General features: G+C 45.3%; 1 protein-coding gene across 8 annotated transcripts in view; it reads left to right on the top strand.

Annotated features, from left to right (window-relative positions):
• The window catches only part of APBB2 (amyloid beta precursor protein binding family B member 2), a 681814-nt gene that overhangs the window by 394237 nt on the left and 272558 nt on the right, over positions 1–15019 (top strand). For 5 of the 8 annotated variants that reach the window (XM_029588914.1, XM_029588877.1, XM_029588923.1 and 2 more), the window contains one exon: positions 8254–8462. In XM_029588914.1, the coding sequence (XP_029444774.1) occupies positions 8254–8462 (209 nt within the window). The remainder of the gene's footprint in view (positions 1–8253; positions 8463–15019) is intronic. The other 3 variants (XM_029588903.1, XM_029588929.1, XM_029588936.1) reach the window with 1 other exon arrangement.

The following is a 15019-nucleotide window of genomic DNA, read 5'->3' on the forward strand; positions in this document are numbered from 1 at the left end:
TACACACTAAACACAATTTGTACACATGAGATTTGTGCACAAAGTATTTTTTCTGCCCAGAAAACTTGATTTGTGCACAAACTGTGTTCTATGCACAGAAATTCTGAGTTCGGGACCCCTGTGCCGCAAGCTCAAGGTTCAACGTCACGGCCTAACACTAGTTCGATTAGCTTTCCTTCCAGCATTAAGGAAATGCGCATTAAGGGCCAGATTTTCAAAGGGGTACGCGCGCACCCCCTGAAAACCTGCCTGAAGTTCCCCCTGCGTGCGCCGAGCCTATGTTGAGTAGGCTCGGAGGCGCGCGCAAGCCCCGGGGCTTTCCTGGGGGGGGGGGCGTGTTGGGGGGGCATGTCGCTGCAGCGCGTCATTTGTGGGTGGAGCCGTGGGCGTGGCTCCGGCCCGGGGGCATTTCGGGGGCGGGGCCGAGGCCTCCGAAACGGCTTCCGGGCCTGGGAATCGTGCACCGGTGGCCGGCCCGGCGCACGCAAGTTACGCCTGCCTCGGGCAGGCGTAATTTGTGCAACAAAGGGGGGGGTTTAGGTAGGGCTGGGGGGGGTGGGTTAGGAAGGTAAGTTCCCTCCGAGGCCGCTCCGATTTCAAAGCGGCCTCATAGGGAACGGAGGCAGGCTGCGCGGCTCGGCACGCGCAGGCTGCCGATTTTGCACAGCCTTGTGCACGCCGATCCCGGATTTTAACAGATACACGCGGCTACATGCGTTTCTATTAAAATCCCACGAACTTGTTTGCGCCTGGTGTGCGAACAAAAGTACGCGTGTGTGCAAATTTGTAAAATCTACCCCTAAGCCTATGCACCCCTTCTTCAAGGGAGGAGCACCAGTTTGTGGGCACCGTATAATGCAGGTGTCAGTGCACATTTTTTGCAAGCAGAACGCCTTGCTGCATCAGGAATAAAGTCTACCCACCAAAAATGTGCACATATTTACAGATAAAACTGTATGCACCGCCTAATGTGCCTTATTAAATCAGGCCCTTTCTCAGTAAAAGGTGCACCACCAATATTTTCTAACTATATCTTAAAGTACCCAAGACTCCAGAATGCCTTCAGCTTCGACTTTACCCCCCACGACTTCTGCAGTGACCTTCACCTCCAACTGCATGCAGCCACCTCCTGGCTCATCCTGCAAGCACAGGAGTTATTTAGAGCAGGAGCCAAAGATCTCAGCAAGGAGGATATTGAACAAGTATTGCCCCAGCACTGCTGGAGAAAGGAAACCTTCGGCTGCCATTGCCACTCCTGTACTACCAGGCTTGCCACCAAGCAAAGGAGTCAGCGCAGTGCAGTACTAGTGCGGGAGAAAAGGAGGGAGGCTGCCAGGCTGCCCCCAGTGGAGGAGAGGTCTGTGGTTCATTGCTGCACCCCCCACCCACAGGGAAGGCCTAACTCACTCACGAACTGAACCAGAGAGGACAGCAGCTGAACCACAGTTTAGTGGCTTCTCTCTCCACCTTATTCCCGCCAAGACAGGATGACATTTGTCCACACGTAAATAGGGATGCAATTAGTAGGACCAGGCAAGGGAATGTGCCGAGAGCTATGAAATGAGGAGGTGAACTGAAGATTTAGAAAGCTAGGACTCTTACTTATGATCTCTGCTTCTCACATGGTCTCTTTCTCACCGTGTTTCAGTTATGGTCTGTCTCACTGTTCACTTTCCCATCTTTCTGCCTCATGGTATCCACTGAATGGTTGCAACAGCTACTGGTGTCCTGTCTTGCAGAGCAGGAGGAGAGTGGCTGCTGAGAGTAGATTTTGAGAGAAACATTCTGACTGCTGAGAGAATCTGTCAGTGTAAGTAACTGAAAGGGGGTTCTGAGAATGCGTATGAGAGTGTGTGTACAAGAGAGAGGGTACTCTGCTGAGAGTGTGTGAGAGAGGCGACTTGGACTGCTGAGAGTGTGTGAATGTGTATCGGGCTGATTGCGTAAAATGCGCTCGGCTGTGCTCACTGTTTAAAACGAGTTTGGCCTTGTGTTTTCGAGGGGCGTCTATTACCCCTTATACTGTAAGAGGTTTAGCGCCTCAAAAATGCGTAGCCAAACCCCCTGAAAACTAATAGCACTCGTCACATGCAAATCCATGTTGATGAGGCTATTAGTTAGTCGCCCGGCATTCTGTAAGTAAAATGTGTGGCCAATCTGCACATTTTACACTCATAAATTAATTTATGAACAGCCTGAAAAAGTGTACAGAAAGCAGAAAATACTGCTTTTCTGTACACCCCCTGACTTAGTATCCTAGCGATAAAATGTAAAAAAAAAAAAAATGTGCCAGCCGGTCCAGTTAGGAAAACGGACGCTCAATTTTACTGGCATCCATTTTCATAACCGATCACTGTCAGCATTGGTTTCCTGAACCCGCTGACAGAGCCACCTCTTCTGGGCCAAGGAGGCACTAGGGGCGAGTAATCGGAGCGCCCATTCTCCCGTAATCCGTTCTGAGAGAGAGGGGATGCTGTCACAATGCAAGTATTAAGAAAGGCATTAAATTTAAGAAATTGAGATCATTCCCAACATACCCTGGTTACGCATGAGGTTCATGTGTTGAAGTATGCACTGTCTCCCTGGGAGTGTGTTTGAGTGTGTGTGTGTGTGAGAGGGGACTCTGATTGTTGAGAGAGTGGACGCTGCTGAGGATATATTTGAGAGAGGGGACTGTGTTGAGAGTGTGCATTTGTGTGAGAGAGAAATGACTGTGCCGAGTGTGAGTGTGAAAGAAGGGACTGCTGAGATTGTGAGAGAGAGAAGAGACTACTGTGTGTGAAAGAGAGGAGAGTCTGTTGAGTGTGTGTGTATGTGAGAGAGAGAGAGGACTCTGCTGAGAGTGTATATAAATGGGTTTCTCCTGAGAATGTGAGAGAGAGGGGGGGACTCTGACTATTGAGTGTGAATGTGTGTGTGTGTGAATGAGAGGGAGGCCATGACTGCTGAGTGTGTGTGGGGGAGGGGGTGAGAGGGAGAGAGGAGACTCTTGACTTCTGAGCATGTAGCACACTGTTTATCTAATCAGTAAGAAAAACTAAAGACAGAAAAAAAATAGAATAATCCTTTTCTTGGAATATCAGTGTTGGCTTTAATCTTTAAAAAAGATTGTCACTACATATTTTTTTCTTTATGTATCTTGGCTAGTGTTTAAAATGCATATCTTTTTTGCTGCCATTCCCCCCACTTTGATAGTCTCCTAAATTAGGTTTGATACCATTTCAGTAAGAGCTCCTGCTCTTGAGGTATTGATGGAATTTTACTGCTTTTGACAGGTGCTAAATTCCTGACAAATATTTTCCTGGTTATTGGGCCTATAAAATAACAAAATTTACTGTCCTGTAAGAATGAACGGTGGTCCTCGTAAAATTGGAACTGTCAGTGAAAATCATATTTTTGGGGGATAATAATGCATTTTAGTTTTGTAATCCATTCTTCGTACTCTGAAATTGGTGCTTGTTATATTTTCAGATTTACACACGGAGGAAAATAAATGTGGCGCGACAGAGTTGTGTGCCTCGACTTCCCCGCCACCCCCCCCGACCTCTTTGCTCTGTGATCTCTATCCTGCCTGTCTGACTTTCCTTGGATCCCTCTTCCCTTTCTGCTTCTCGTTCTCAGTTGCTCTTTCCCACACGTGCAGGTGTGAGTGCTGCTGTGCGACGGCAGCCGTCGCCACCTCCTGGCCTCTGCTGCTCGCCTCTCCAAGAGCAGGCAAGGAAACCTAGGTGCGGTAGATCAGTTTCCCTGCCTTTGGCTTCCAGGCTTCCCCTTAAATTTCCCTTTGTTGTGCTGTTGCTTGTGTGCCTGAGGAAGACAGACTGGCACAATCATTCCTGCAACTGGCAGCAGTACAGAGGAAGCGGTGGAGCAGCAGAGCATTCCAGCCCGGCCTCTGGCCTTTTCTGTATCTGATTACTGCTCCAAACCCTTCAGGGGTCAATTTTCAAAGGGTTTACCTGCTTAGCTTTGGGAGTAAGGGGCCTGGATCGGCTTCTTTGAAAAGTGCCTAGGGCTAAGCGTCTGAATTTAGGTGGCTAAAAATGGGCGGCTGTGGGGAATGGAGTTAGGGAAAAAAAGTAGGCACTTAGCCCCGATTTTCAGCACTTGGCACCTTACTTGGGCTCTTAAACCCCCCCATGCATGTGAAGGGCAGGCCTAAACGTAGCAGAATGTTCAGCTGAAAACCTATTTTCTTAAATTTGGCTGAAAATGTGCCTTGATCTAGGCACTTAGATGTTTAAACTGACCCCTTAGTGTCTTTGATGCATTTTGTGCCCGTGGCCGTCATTCGGCTCTGAGCAGGATATAGCGCCGTCCCTCGCTGTGCATCGTCGCAAGCCTCGGAGGTCCTGCACACTGAGCTTTCCCTCTTTCAGTGGTATTTAACATTTGCTATACTTTTGTCAAATCAGATCAGGCAGCGGGCAAAACCCCTGGGAGGCCTTCCTTTTTAAGTACGTGAAGGGTAGGAAATAATTCATTTGCTTGCCTTTTCTCCTGAAATGTCGAGCTAAATCAGCGAGTAAAAACTAGACCTCGTTCAGGGGGATGGAGACACCGCATAGCAATTAGCTGTCGATCTTTGATGTGATTAGTCCCGTTTCTTGCCCTTCTGGGTCCGTTTTGTTCTTAGCCTGGAAGATCACTGTTTCAATCCGTTCTGGACGCCAGAACACGTCGGACTGGAATAATATTAAGGAGCTGCAAAAGCCACCGGCTTGCCCCGAGTGCTGTGTACCGCTGTAATATTTCGGGTCTGTGACCTGAGATCGCCTGTGCAGCTCTTTCCTTTTGCCACGTCTGCCGTCTGTCAGGCTTCCCGGCTGGATCCTACCCACTGCAGCCCCTCTGCACCATCCCTCCCCCCTCCAATCTCTCCTCTCCCCCATTGCAAGCTGCCAATTTTGTCTTGCAGTGCAAAGTGCTAGTCACATTTTTTAACGTCATACGGTCTTTCGTGTCAGCCCTCTTGTCAAATGTTTTATTTGTTTTATTTATATATTTTCACTGTAATCTCAAGCAAACAGTGTACACGTTTTCTGGGTCTAGTAGTTCTGCCTTTCTCTCCTTTTTTTTTTTCTCTTTCTTTCTTTCTTTTTTTTTTTTCTTTTTTTTTTTTAACCATCGCAGCCGGAACCAGGGCTGGGATCCTGCCACCACCAGCCTTCGTTGGCAACTGCCCGGGGATTATTTTCACCTAAATGCAAACGGAGCCGGCCTAAATCTAGATTTAAGTAGCGAGGCTGGGCACTCGCTGCCATGACCACTGTGTTTATAGCGCTTCTTCCGTGGCAGCCTCCACGGTGCACCCGGCAGAAGGAATATAGAAAGAGTGCAGAATCGGTCATTCACAAGGTCGGAGAAAAGAAACGTTTGGTGGGGTCATTTTCAAAGCTAACTTGCACGCAAAAATCCACTTGGAAAAGCCGCTGCAACCTCTCCCATATTTGCCGTCAAATTTACTCACCCGTGCTTTAACCACATACAGGCTGGCCAGTTTTCCAAAAAGCCTTTCTTTTTTTCTTTTTCCCTTGGGTGAATGGTTTTTTGGAAAACTGCTCTCCATAGAGGAAAACTGGAAGAGAAACACCAACTTAAATTATTTATCTGTGGCAACACAGATCCTGTTCTGTGGATCTGGAAACAGGGGGAGAAGCACAAATTGTTAGCAGAATTCAGAGCGCGGGCCTGCTGGCTATTTGCTTGTAGGCAGCATACCAGCGAGTTCTGGTTAAGGATTTATTATTTTGAGGTAGCTGCAACTTTAACTGCATGGGGAGAGTGGTGGTGGTGATGGGGGTTGATTAGCTGCTTTAGGTATATGTTGCTTCCTTAATTATATTTGTTGACCTATGCTTGTTGTGACTCTGCTGACCCATTCTCTGGTGAGAGTGGTGAATGAGGCTCAGCTGGGTGTTGGGGAGTTTAAATTGTTATTATTATTGTATTGTTATCATCTTATAATTATGTATTAAATTATGAATTGTATCCTTAAAGGCGAATTTTAAAAGCCTGGTGCATGCCAAAACCGGGAGATATGAGTGCAAGTCAGGCCAGTGCGCGCCTATCAGATTTTAAAAGCCGCGAGTATCTCCCTGCTGTGCGCACAAGTGAAAAGTTTCTAAAAAGGGGCAGAGTGCAGGTGCGCCTATGCCTGGCTAAGAGATGTGCGCGTAAATACTTACGCGTCCTTGCGCGCGCCAGGGTCCCCCGTTGCGTAAATTTACTTCTGCTATGGATGGTGTGTAAGGTAGTAAAACAAATAGTATAGGCAAAGCAGCAGGGTTTTAAGGGTCGGGGCTAACAGGGGAGAAGGGCGGCTATTAAATTAGAGGGGGTTGCAAGTCCTATCCCTAAACTGGGCATACTGGGAACGGACTGGGAAAATGGTAGAAGTTTCATGGCGCGCACACGCGCGCGTCCATTTAAAATTGCACGCACAGGTACGCACGTCCAGGCTGTTTTATAACATGCATGCATATACACGCGTGTGTAATAAAATGGAGGTGTCTCTGGATACGCGCCGGCAAACACGCACACGTGTGCCCACACGCCTGTTTAAAAGTTACCGTCTTATTGAGGTCCATATTCCAACGCATTTAGCCGGATAACTAAGAAATTATCCAGCTAAATGAAAATGGGGCCACCTATCCAGCTAAACGGAAGTGGAGCTAACTCCGATATTCAGAGTACTCTGGCCATCCCATAGAGCTGTACTAACGTTAGTCAGGTAAACTCTGAATATCGGAGTTAGCCGGCTAACTCCGATATTCAGAGTACTCTGGTCATCCCATAGAGCTTACTAACGTTAGTCAGGTAAACTTATCTGGCTAACTTTAAGACAGCCGAGTATATTCAGCGGCGCGGCTGTGCTGTTGAATATACAGCGTCAGTTAGCCAGATAAGTTTATCCGGCTAAGTGGCAGAGCCGCCCAGCAGCTAAACATGGAGTCCAGAGTATTTTATGAATTGTGAAGTGCTTTGGGGTTAAAAAGGTGGGAGGTAAGTCGAAAACAGAATTAGAAACAGAAAATTACATATTTAGGGTGAGGTGGGAGTGCTAAAAACCCTTGGTTTAGACTAGCATCCTAATTCAGGAACTGAAAATGAAGTTTACATATTCATGTGCACGTGTATGTGTGCTTTAGTAATTTATCCCAGGCTGTGAAGGTCTTTGCGTACCTTGGATGTGCGCTATTACTACCTAATGTACCCCATGTCATATCTATTTACTTGCAATCTTCCTCATATCTCTGGGTATCCATTACTTATATATTCAGCGCCGGGTTACTTTATGTATTCCACCTTGGGCCTACCTTTAGGAGAAGGCAGAATATCAAATGCATATAAATAAAATCCTTGCTTGTGGCAGTTTTCATTCCTTAGGAATCCTTATAGATTCCAAAATCAGGTGCCAGGGGGTTGAAACGGACTTCTGTGGTTCTGAAGATGCCGTCGATTTTAGGCTGTTTTAGTTTCCCCAAGCATTCCCTTGTAATATCTCTCAGGAGACGATGCTCGGTAGCCCTGCCTGCCTGCCTAGTTAGCCTGGTAAAATTGATTGTTGGAAAATTGGCCACCACTTATCCGGGTGAAAGTATGTGCAGAGAACAACAACACGCAGACCTTTACTTGCACCTGGAGTAGGCATTGCCAGGATTTGGGGAGTGGGGGTGAGGTAAATAATGCACCTAGATCTGATTTCTAAACCTACACGCTTTATTTTATATGGAAAAATTACCCGCAGATAAAGCAGATGCAAATCTCTCTGGGTACTTTTTTTCCGGAGAGAATTTTTTTTTTTTTTAATTACTGGTACTCTCCCTTTGAACATTGCTACAAAGTCTGTGTACGTGTGGGAAAACAGCAGTGGGCTTTGCATTGGCTGCCCCAGTGAGAGGGGTAACCAGATTTCAGTTTGTGTGAAAAATTCCTGCTGCACTGTGGGTGCTACATCTGTCGTGTCAGTGGGGATGTGCATTACTGTCCCTGCTTACCGTGCTTTTTACCAGGATCTCCAGTGGTCAGGGATCGATACTAGTTGGCACGTAGCATAAAATAAGTTACTGTGATTGCTAATGACTTTAGTGGGGACTGGGGGGAGGACAAATTTGAACCAGCATCACAATAATCTGCAACTTTAATTCTAGAAACTGGCTGGAACATGTGTGTGTTGTTATGAGGGATCACATTCTTTCTTTTTCTTTTTTCTTTTTTTAATGTTAATCGAGTTTGATTTCCCTCTTTCAGCAGATATATGGAGTGACCACTCGTTTCAGACAGATCCAGACTTACCTCCTGGCTGGAAGAAGATTAGTGACATTGCTGGTATTTACTATTGGCACATACCAACGGGAGCAACGCAATGGGAGCGTCCTGTTTCCATCCCGACGGATCTGCAAGGGTCGAGAAAAGGATCCCTCAGCTCGGTTACCTCATCTCCTACCCCAGAAAATGAGGTAGAGAGCAGTGCTCTTTCATACTGTTTATTAACACATAATATTCTGGCTGAGGGCTGAGCTGCTTTCTGACTCCTGACACCTAACTGGTTAAGTTTGAAAACGCTAATTTAACATACCTTTTTTCCTGTATTTTTTTCCCCAATATATATTGCTTTATTCTTATTTTGATTCTGTTGTGTGTAGCTGGATTATTGTTTTGCCAATTGCTTTATTCTGGTGTTGTTTTTTGTCTGGTGTGGGGCTGATTAACTAACTTCCCTCCCTCCCCCCCCAAAAAATTTAATCTTCTCCATTAGGGTAGTGCTTTATTTCTGCTGCTGCTTATTTTGTCTTGTGTGTTGCTGGATTCTTAACATTTGTTGTCTAAGTGGTATTATCTTTGCTAGTTATTATTTTAATTCCCTGTATGTTTTTAAGAGAAATACAGGGCTGTACCCAGCAGACATGTGGGTGTGGTGTTAATCAGTTGCACAGCAAGGGGTATTGAACCAAGGAAATAATAAAATCTAGGTAGAGCTGCAAATCAAATCAGATGCTGTTTATTCCTTCCCATCCTCCCCTCTCCCTCCCACTCCTAGGGTGTTTCCTTCTTAAATAGTTCAAGGACTTAGGTTAAGTGAATAATATAGCACCAATCTCACTACTTGTTTATTAATCACTATTAACAAAATGTCTTTTATTCAGTGCAACAATTGTGGTGCTTCTCTCCCAAGGCCTATCATTTTGATAATTGAGGATTGTACAATTTGCCTTTAGCTGTCTGCCATGAAAAAAAGGAACTAATTCACCTGAAAGAAAAATTCTCCAGGTTTCAAAAATTCTCCCCTTCCCTTCAGCATCCAAAATATCTCTCCCAACTCCCACTGAGGAGTCAGAGACACAGGCATGTGACTCAGACACTCAGTTTCCCCATCTTTGAAACATTCTGTTTATTTGCCCTATTCCCAAGAGAAGTCAAACTTCCAGGATTCAGAAACCCTGGAATAATTGGATAACAGTGGGCTCTGGCAGAATAAGGCCTGTGTTAAGCTTAGATAACTTCTGTTTTGGAAAATGAAGAAGCCCCAGCAATAGAAATGGAAGTGATGTCTGAAAGGGAAGTTGTCACCCAACACACCCCAGAAACCCTCCAACAGATCAAATGTCGTAAAAGAAAGCTTCTTATGCTGGGAGACTCAGTCATCAGAGGAACCAACTTGGGAACTCACTTTGATGGGGAACATACAGTTAATGCTTTCCATGATCCTCAACCAATAGAAATACCAACCAGATAGTCAAAGCAATTCTAGAAGAAAATAGGGACTCTGATATCAATGTTATCATCCAACTGGGGACCAATGACCTCACTAGAAATAGTATCCATAAAGTACAGAATGACTTCCAAAATCTAGGGAACAAGATTAGACACATGGCAAAAACTATTACCTCTTTTTGAAAGTAATGCCTGTTTATGGAAAAGGAAAGGTTATACCATATAGATAATTTCAATACCTGGCTCAAAACCTGGTGTAAAGAAAGTGGTTTTGAATATGTTGGAGGCTAGGGCCATGTATGTATGTAGCAGTAAAAGGTTATGTGGTAGGGATGGGCTACATTTGTCTGTGGCAGGAAAGAGAATGCTAATTGAGAAATTCAGATCATACATTATCAGGCATTTAAACTAGAGGGCAGAGGTGGCAGGAGGTGGCCAGTGAAATTGGCAGGTCACTCCCAAGAAATACAGGAAGTGGGAAGAAAAAGTAACAAAATCAATCAGTTCATAAAAGCAGAAAAGGTGACTAGGAATAGCAGCTGGAAAGCTATGACAACAAATGCTCGTAGTCTGGGCAATAAAATCCCAGACCTGCAGGTCCTAATGGTGGAGACGAACGTGGACATTGTTGCTGTTATGGAGACATGGTTCACTGATTCTCATGACTGTGATACGGCTATCCCGGACTATAACTTTTTTAGGAAGGACAGAGAGGACAGAAAAATTGGAGGAGTAGCTCTTTATGTCAAAAACAATATCAAAACAACTGAATTGCAAGGGACGTGGGGTAGAGAGGATGGTGCTTCCATTGTTAGTGGTGTGATCTACAGGACTCCTTCTCAAACAGAAGAACTGGACAGAGATGTGATTGAAGAAATCCAAAAGGTGGGAAAGAAGGGAGAAGTGTTGCTCATTGGAGATTTTAATCTGCCGGATGTGGATTGAAGTATCCCTTCTCTGGAATCTACAAGAAGTAGAGAGATAGTGGTTGGTCCTTCAAGGGGCTCTGCTCAAACAAATGGCAATAGAATCCATGAGGGAGGTTGTGATACTCTATCTAGTGCTCACTAATGGGGATAATGTCTGTAATGTCCAGGTAGGTGCCCATCTGAGTACCAGTGATCATCAGACGATATGGTTTGATATCGCAAACAGGATACAAAGAAGTCACACAAAGACCTGAGTTTTGAATTTCACAAATGCAGACTTTGGAAGGTCTGGAAGACTGGGAAAAAAATGGATGAAGTGGGACAGGGAAAATAAGTTATTATAGAGGCAACAAATCTATATGTTAAAAAAGTAAACAAAAGTAAGAGAAAAAAGAAAATGATCTCATTCTCAAAGGAGGTAGCTGACAAAATATAGGCAAAAAGAACAATGTTCAAGAAGTATAAAGGATCCCAAAAAGAGGAAACCAGGGAAGAATATCTGGTGAAGCTAAGAGAGATGAAGAAAGAAATCAAGAAAACGAAAGATCAAGCAGAAGAAAGGATTGCCTAAGAGGTAAAGCAAGGTGACTAAACATTTTTCAGTTATAGCAGAGAAAGAAGGAAGGCCCAAAGTAGTATAGTGAAACTGAAAGGTGACAAGGAGCAGTGTTTGGAGAGAGATGAAGAAATGGCAGAAATATTAACCAAATACGTCAGTTCCTTGTTTACTAAAGAAGACCCTGGAGAAGGACCGTTGCTGGTTGACAAGGCTGTAGATAGTGGTGGGGTAGATGAAACTTTGTTTACAGAAGAGAATGTAAGGGAAGAGCTAGAAAAACTGAAAGTGGGCAAGGCCATGGGACTGGATGAGATACATCCCAGGATACTGAGGAAGTGCAGAGCCATGCTGGCGGGTCCACTGAAAGACCTGTTCAATAAATCCCCGGAAATGGAGAGTGGTGTCACAAGATTGGAGAAGTGCGGTTGTGGTCCCTTTTCGCAAGGGTGTTACCAGAGAGAAGGCTGGAAACTACATGCCGGTTAGCCTCACCTTGGTTGTGGGAAAATTAATGGAGATGCTGCTGAAGGAAAGGATAGTGAACTATCTACAATCAGGTGGCTTGCTGGATCCGAGGTAGCATGGATTCACCAAAAGAAGGTCCTGTCAGTTCAATCTTATTGATTTTTTGATTGGGTGACTAGAGAATTGGATTGAGGAAGAACATAAGAAATTGCCATGCTGGGTCAGACCAAGGGTCCATCAAGCCCAGCATCCTGTTTCCAACAGAGGCCAAACCAGGCCACAAGAACCTGGCAATTACTCAAACACTAAGAAGATCCCATGCTACTGATGCAATTAATAGCAGACTCAATGTGATCTACATAGATTTCAGCAACACTTTTGATATGGTCCCGCATAGGAGGCTTGTAAATAAAATGAGGAGCCTGGGAGTGAGCGCCAAGGTGGTTGCATGAATTGGAAACTGGTTGACTGATAGGAGACAGCGTGTAATAGTAAATGGAACCTACTCTGAAGAGAGAGAACTGTGTTAAGTGGAGTGCAACAGGAATCTGTTTTGGGACTGGTTCTATTCGATATCTTTGTGAGTGACATTGCGGAAGGGATAGATGGTAAAGTTTATCTATTTGTCTGCAACACAGTGGACCCACCTGAAGGAACAGAGAGAATGTAAAGTTATTTAAGAAAGCTTTAAGAGTGGTCGAACGTTTGGCAGCTAGGATTCAATGCCAAGAAGTGCAGAGTCATGCATCTGGGGTGTGGTAATCTGAAAGAGCTGTATATGAAGGGGAGTGAAACACTAATGTGCACAAACCAACGGGCCGATACAGTAAAGTCTGCGGGAGAACGGGCGAATGCCCGCTCTCCCGGTGCGCGCGATTCAGTATTTAAATTAGGTCCGGCAGTAGATCCGGGTAAAAGGAGGCGCTAGGGACACTAGCGCGTCCCTAGCGCCTCCTTTTTGACAGGAGCGGCGGCTGTCAGCGGGTTTGACAGCCGACGCTCAATTTTGTCGGTGTCGGTTCTCAAGCCCGCTGACAGCCACGGGCTCGGAAACCGGACGCCGGCAAAATTGAGCGTCCGGTTTTCGGCCCGACAGCCGCGGGCCGAATTCAAATTTTTTAAATTTTTTTTTTACTTTTTTTACTCTTCGGGACCTCCAACTTAATATCGCTATGATATTAAGTTGGAGGGTGCACAGAAAAGCAGTTTTTACTGCTTTTCTGTGCACTTTCCCAGTGCCGGAAGAAATTAGTGCCGACCTTTGGGTCGGCGCTAATTTCTAAAAGTAAAATGTGCGGCTTGGCTGCACATTTTACTTTCTGTATCCCGCGCCCATACCTAATAGGGCCCTATTAGGTGCCGCGGGTTGGACGCGCGTTTTCCTCCCCTTACTGAATAAGGGGTAAGGGAAAACGAGCGTCCAATAGCAGGCTGTATTGTACTGTATCGGCCTGCAAGAGAGAGACCTTGGGGTAATAAAATCTGGTGATCTGAACACAATGAAGCAATGTGACAAGGTGATAGCTAAAGCCAGAATAAGGCTGGGCTGCATAGAGAGAAGAATAACCATTAGGAAAAAGGATGTGATGATGTCCTTATACAGGTCTGTGGTGAGGCCTCATTTGGAGTACTAAGTTCAGTTCTGGAGACCGTATCTTAAAAAGGATAGAGACAAGAAGAGGCAGTCCAGAGAAGGGTGACCAAAATGATTTCGGGTCTGTATCTGAACATAAGAACATGCCATACTGGGTCAGTCCAAGGGTCCATCAAGCCCAGCATCCTGTTTCCAACAGTGGCCAATCCAGGCTATAAATACCTGGCAAGTACCCAAAAACTAAGTCTTTCCTATGCTACTGTTTCAATTTTCTAAGTCAACTTGATTAATAGCAGGTAATGGACTTCTCCTCCAAGAACTTATCCAAACCTTTTTTAAACCCAGCTACACTAACTGCACTAATCACGTCCCCTGGCAACAAATTCCAGAGTTTATTAGTGCATTCAGTGAAAAAGAACTTTCTCTGAATTGTTTAAATATGCTAACTTCATGGAGTGCCCCCAGTCCTTCTATTATCCGAAAGAGTAAATAACTGATTCACATTTACCCGTTCTAGACCTCTCATGATTTTAAACACCTCTATCATATCCCCCCTCAGCCGTCTCTTCTCCAAGCAAGGTTTTAATGATGCGCAAATTTCAAACCTTTTCCATTGGAAAGGAAACATTAGAACTAGGGGTCACAAATTTAAACTCCAGAGGGGACAACTCAGAACCAACATCAGGAAATATTTCTTCAAAGGAGAGGGTGATAGTTGCTTGGAATGCACTTCCGGAAGAAGTGGTAAAGAAGAAAACAGTTAATGGATTCAAAGGAGCACGGGATAAACCCTGTGGATCCCTAAAGGCTAGAAGGCAGAAATGAAGAAGAGGGTGCATGGGGGTAACCTGCATGGAGCGGCAGTTACTACCGTTAACAGAAAGCATGGGGATTACTACTCTCAATCAATAGCCTTGAGGCAACATCGCTCCTTGCTTCGATGGCGGGGCTGGGGCTTTTCAGCTGCCAGCAGTAGGTGGTCTTCTGGGGGCTGCCAGATCATGGGTCCTTTTACGTTTGGGGAGAAATGCCACCCCCCCTCCCACCCACGGTCGTAGCAGGTGGCATGGACCGTAGGTGGCAGCAAGAGTCACGTTTAAGCAACATCATCTCCTGCTGCTACAGGGCTGGTCTCACAGTAAGAGCTGCAAAATTGGCCCCACAGCAGCAGGAAATGACGTTCACTTTAAACGCAACTCCTGCTGCCAGCTGGGGGAGTGGGGAGGGGAAGTCGATTTAAAGCAGAAAATCCTGCATCTGAGGGCTGTATCTCGGCATTGAATCGGGCAGGGATTTGGTTTATCTCTGTCTGAACCGACGTATGAAACTGGGGTGGCAAGCCATATTTTTTTTGAGCTGGCATTTGCCACCTTGTAGCAATGCTTATGAGTGGGAGGGAGGTTATTGTGTGTTTTCAGTGGCCTTGGAGGATTCTTGTTTACAGTATATATTAAAGCAAAAAATATACCAGAACAGAGCTAAGCACCATCTTCTTGTGACAGATGTGATGTTAGGTTTTCCTCAGACGTGCATAAGTATCGCCCCAATACAGGTAGAGATTATTTATTTGTTTATTTATAAAAAATGCATGTGGCACACCATCAGGAAAGCTATCAAGGTGGTTTACAGTACAGAAACATCCAAAAAAATGCATAAAAACACCGAAAAAAAGACATACCGGTACATTAGCACCCTCTTTATTGAAACACTCAATATGCCAAACGCCTCCCTTATATCCAATCCATCAACCTAGCA

Source organism: Rhinatrema bivittatum, chromosome 1 (assembly GCF_901001135.1).
Source record: "Rhinatrema bivittatum chromosome 1, aRhiBiv1.1, whole genome shotgun sequence".
Taxonomy (NCBI): Eukaryota; Metazoa; Chordata; class Amphibia; order Gymnophiona; family Rhinatrematidae; genus Rhinatrema; species Rhinatrema bivittatum.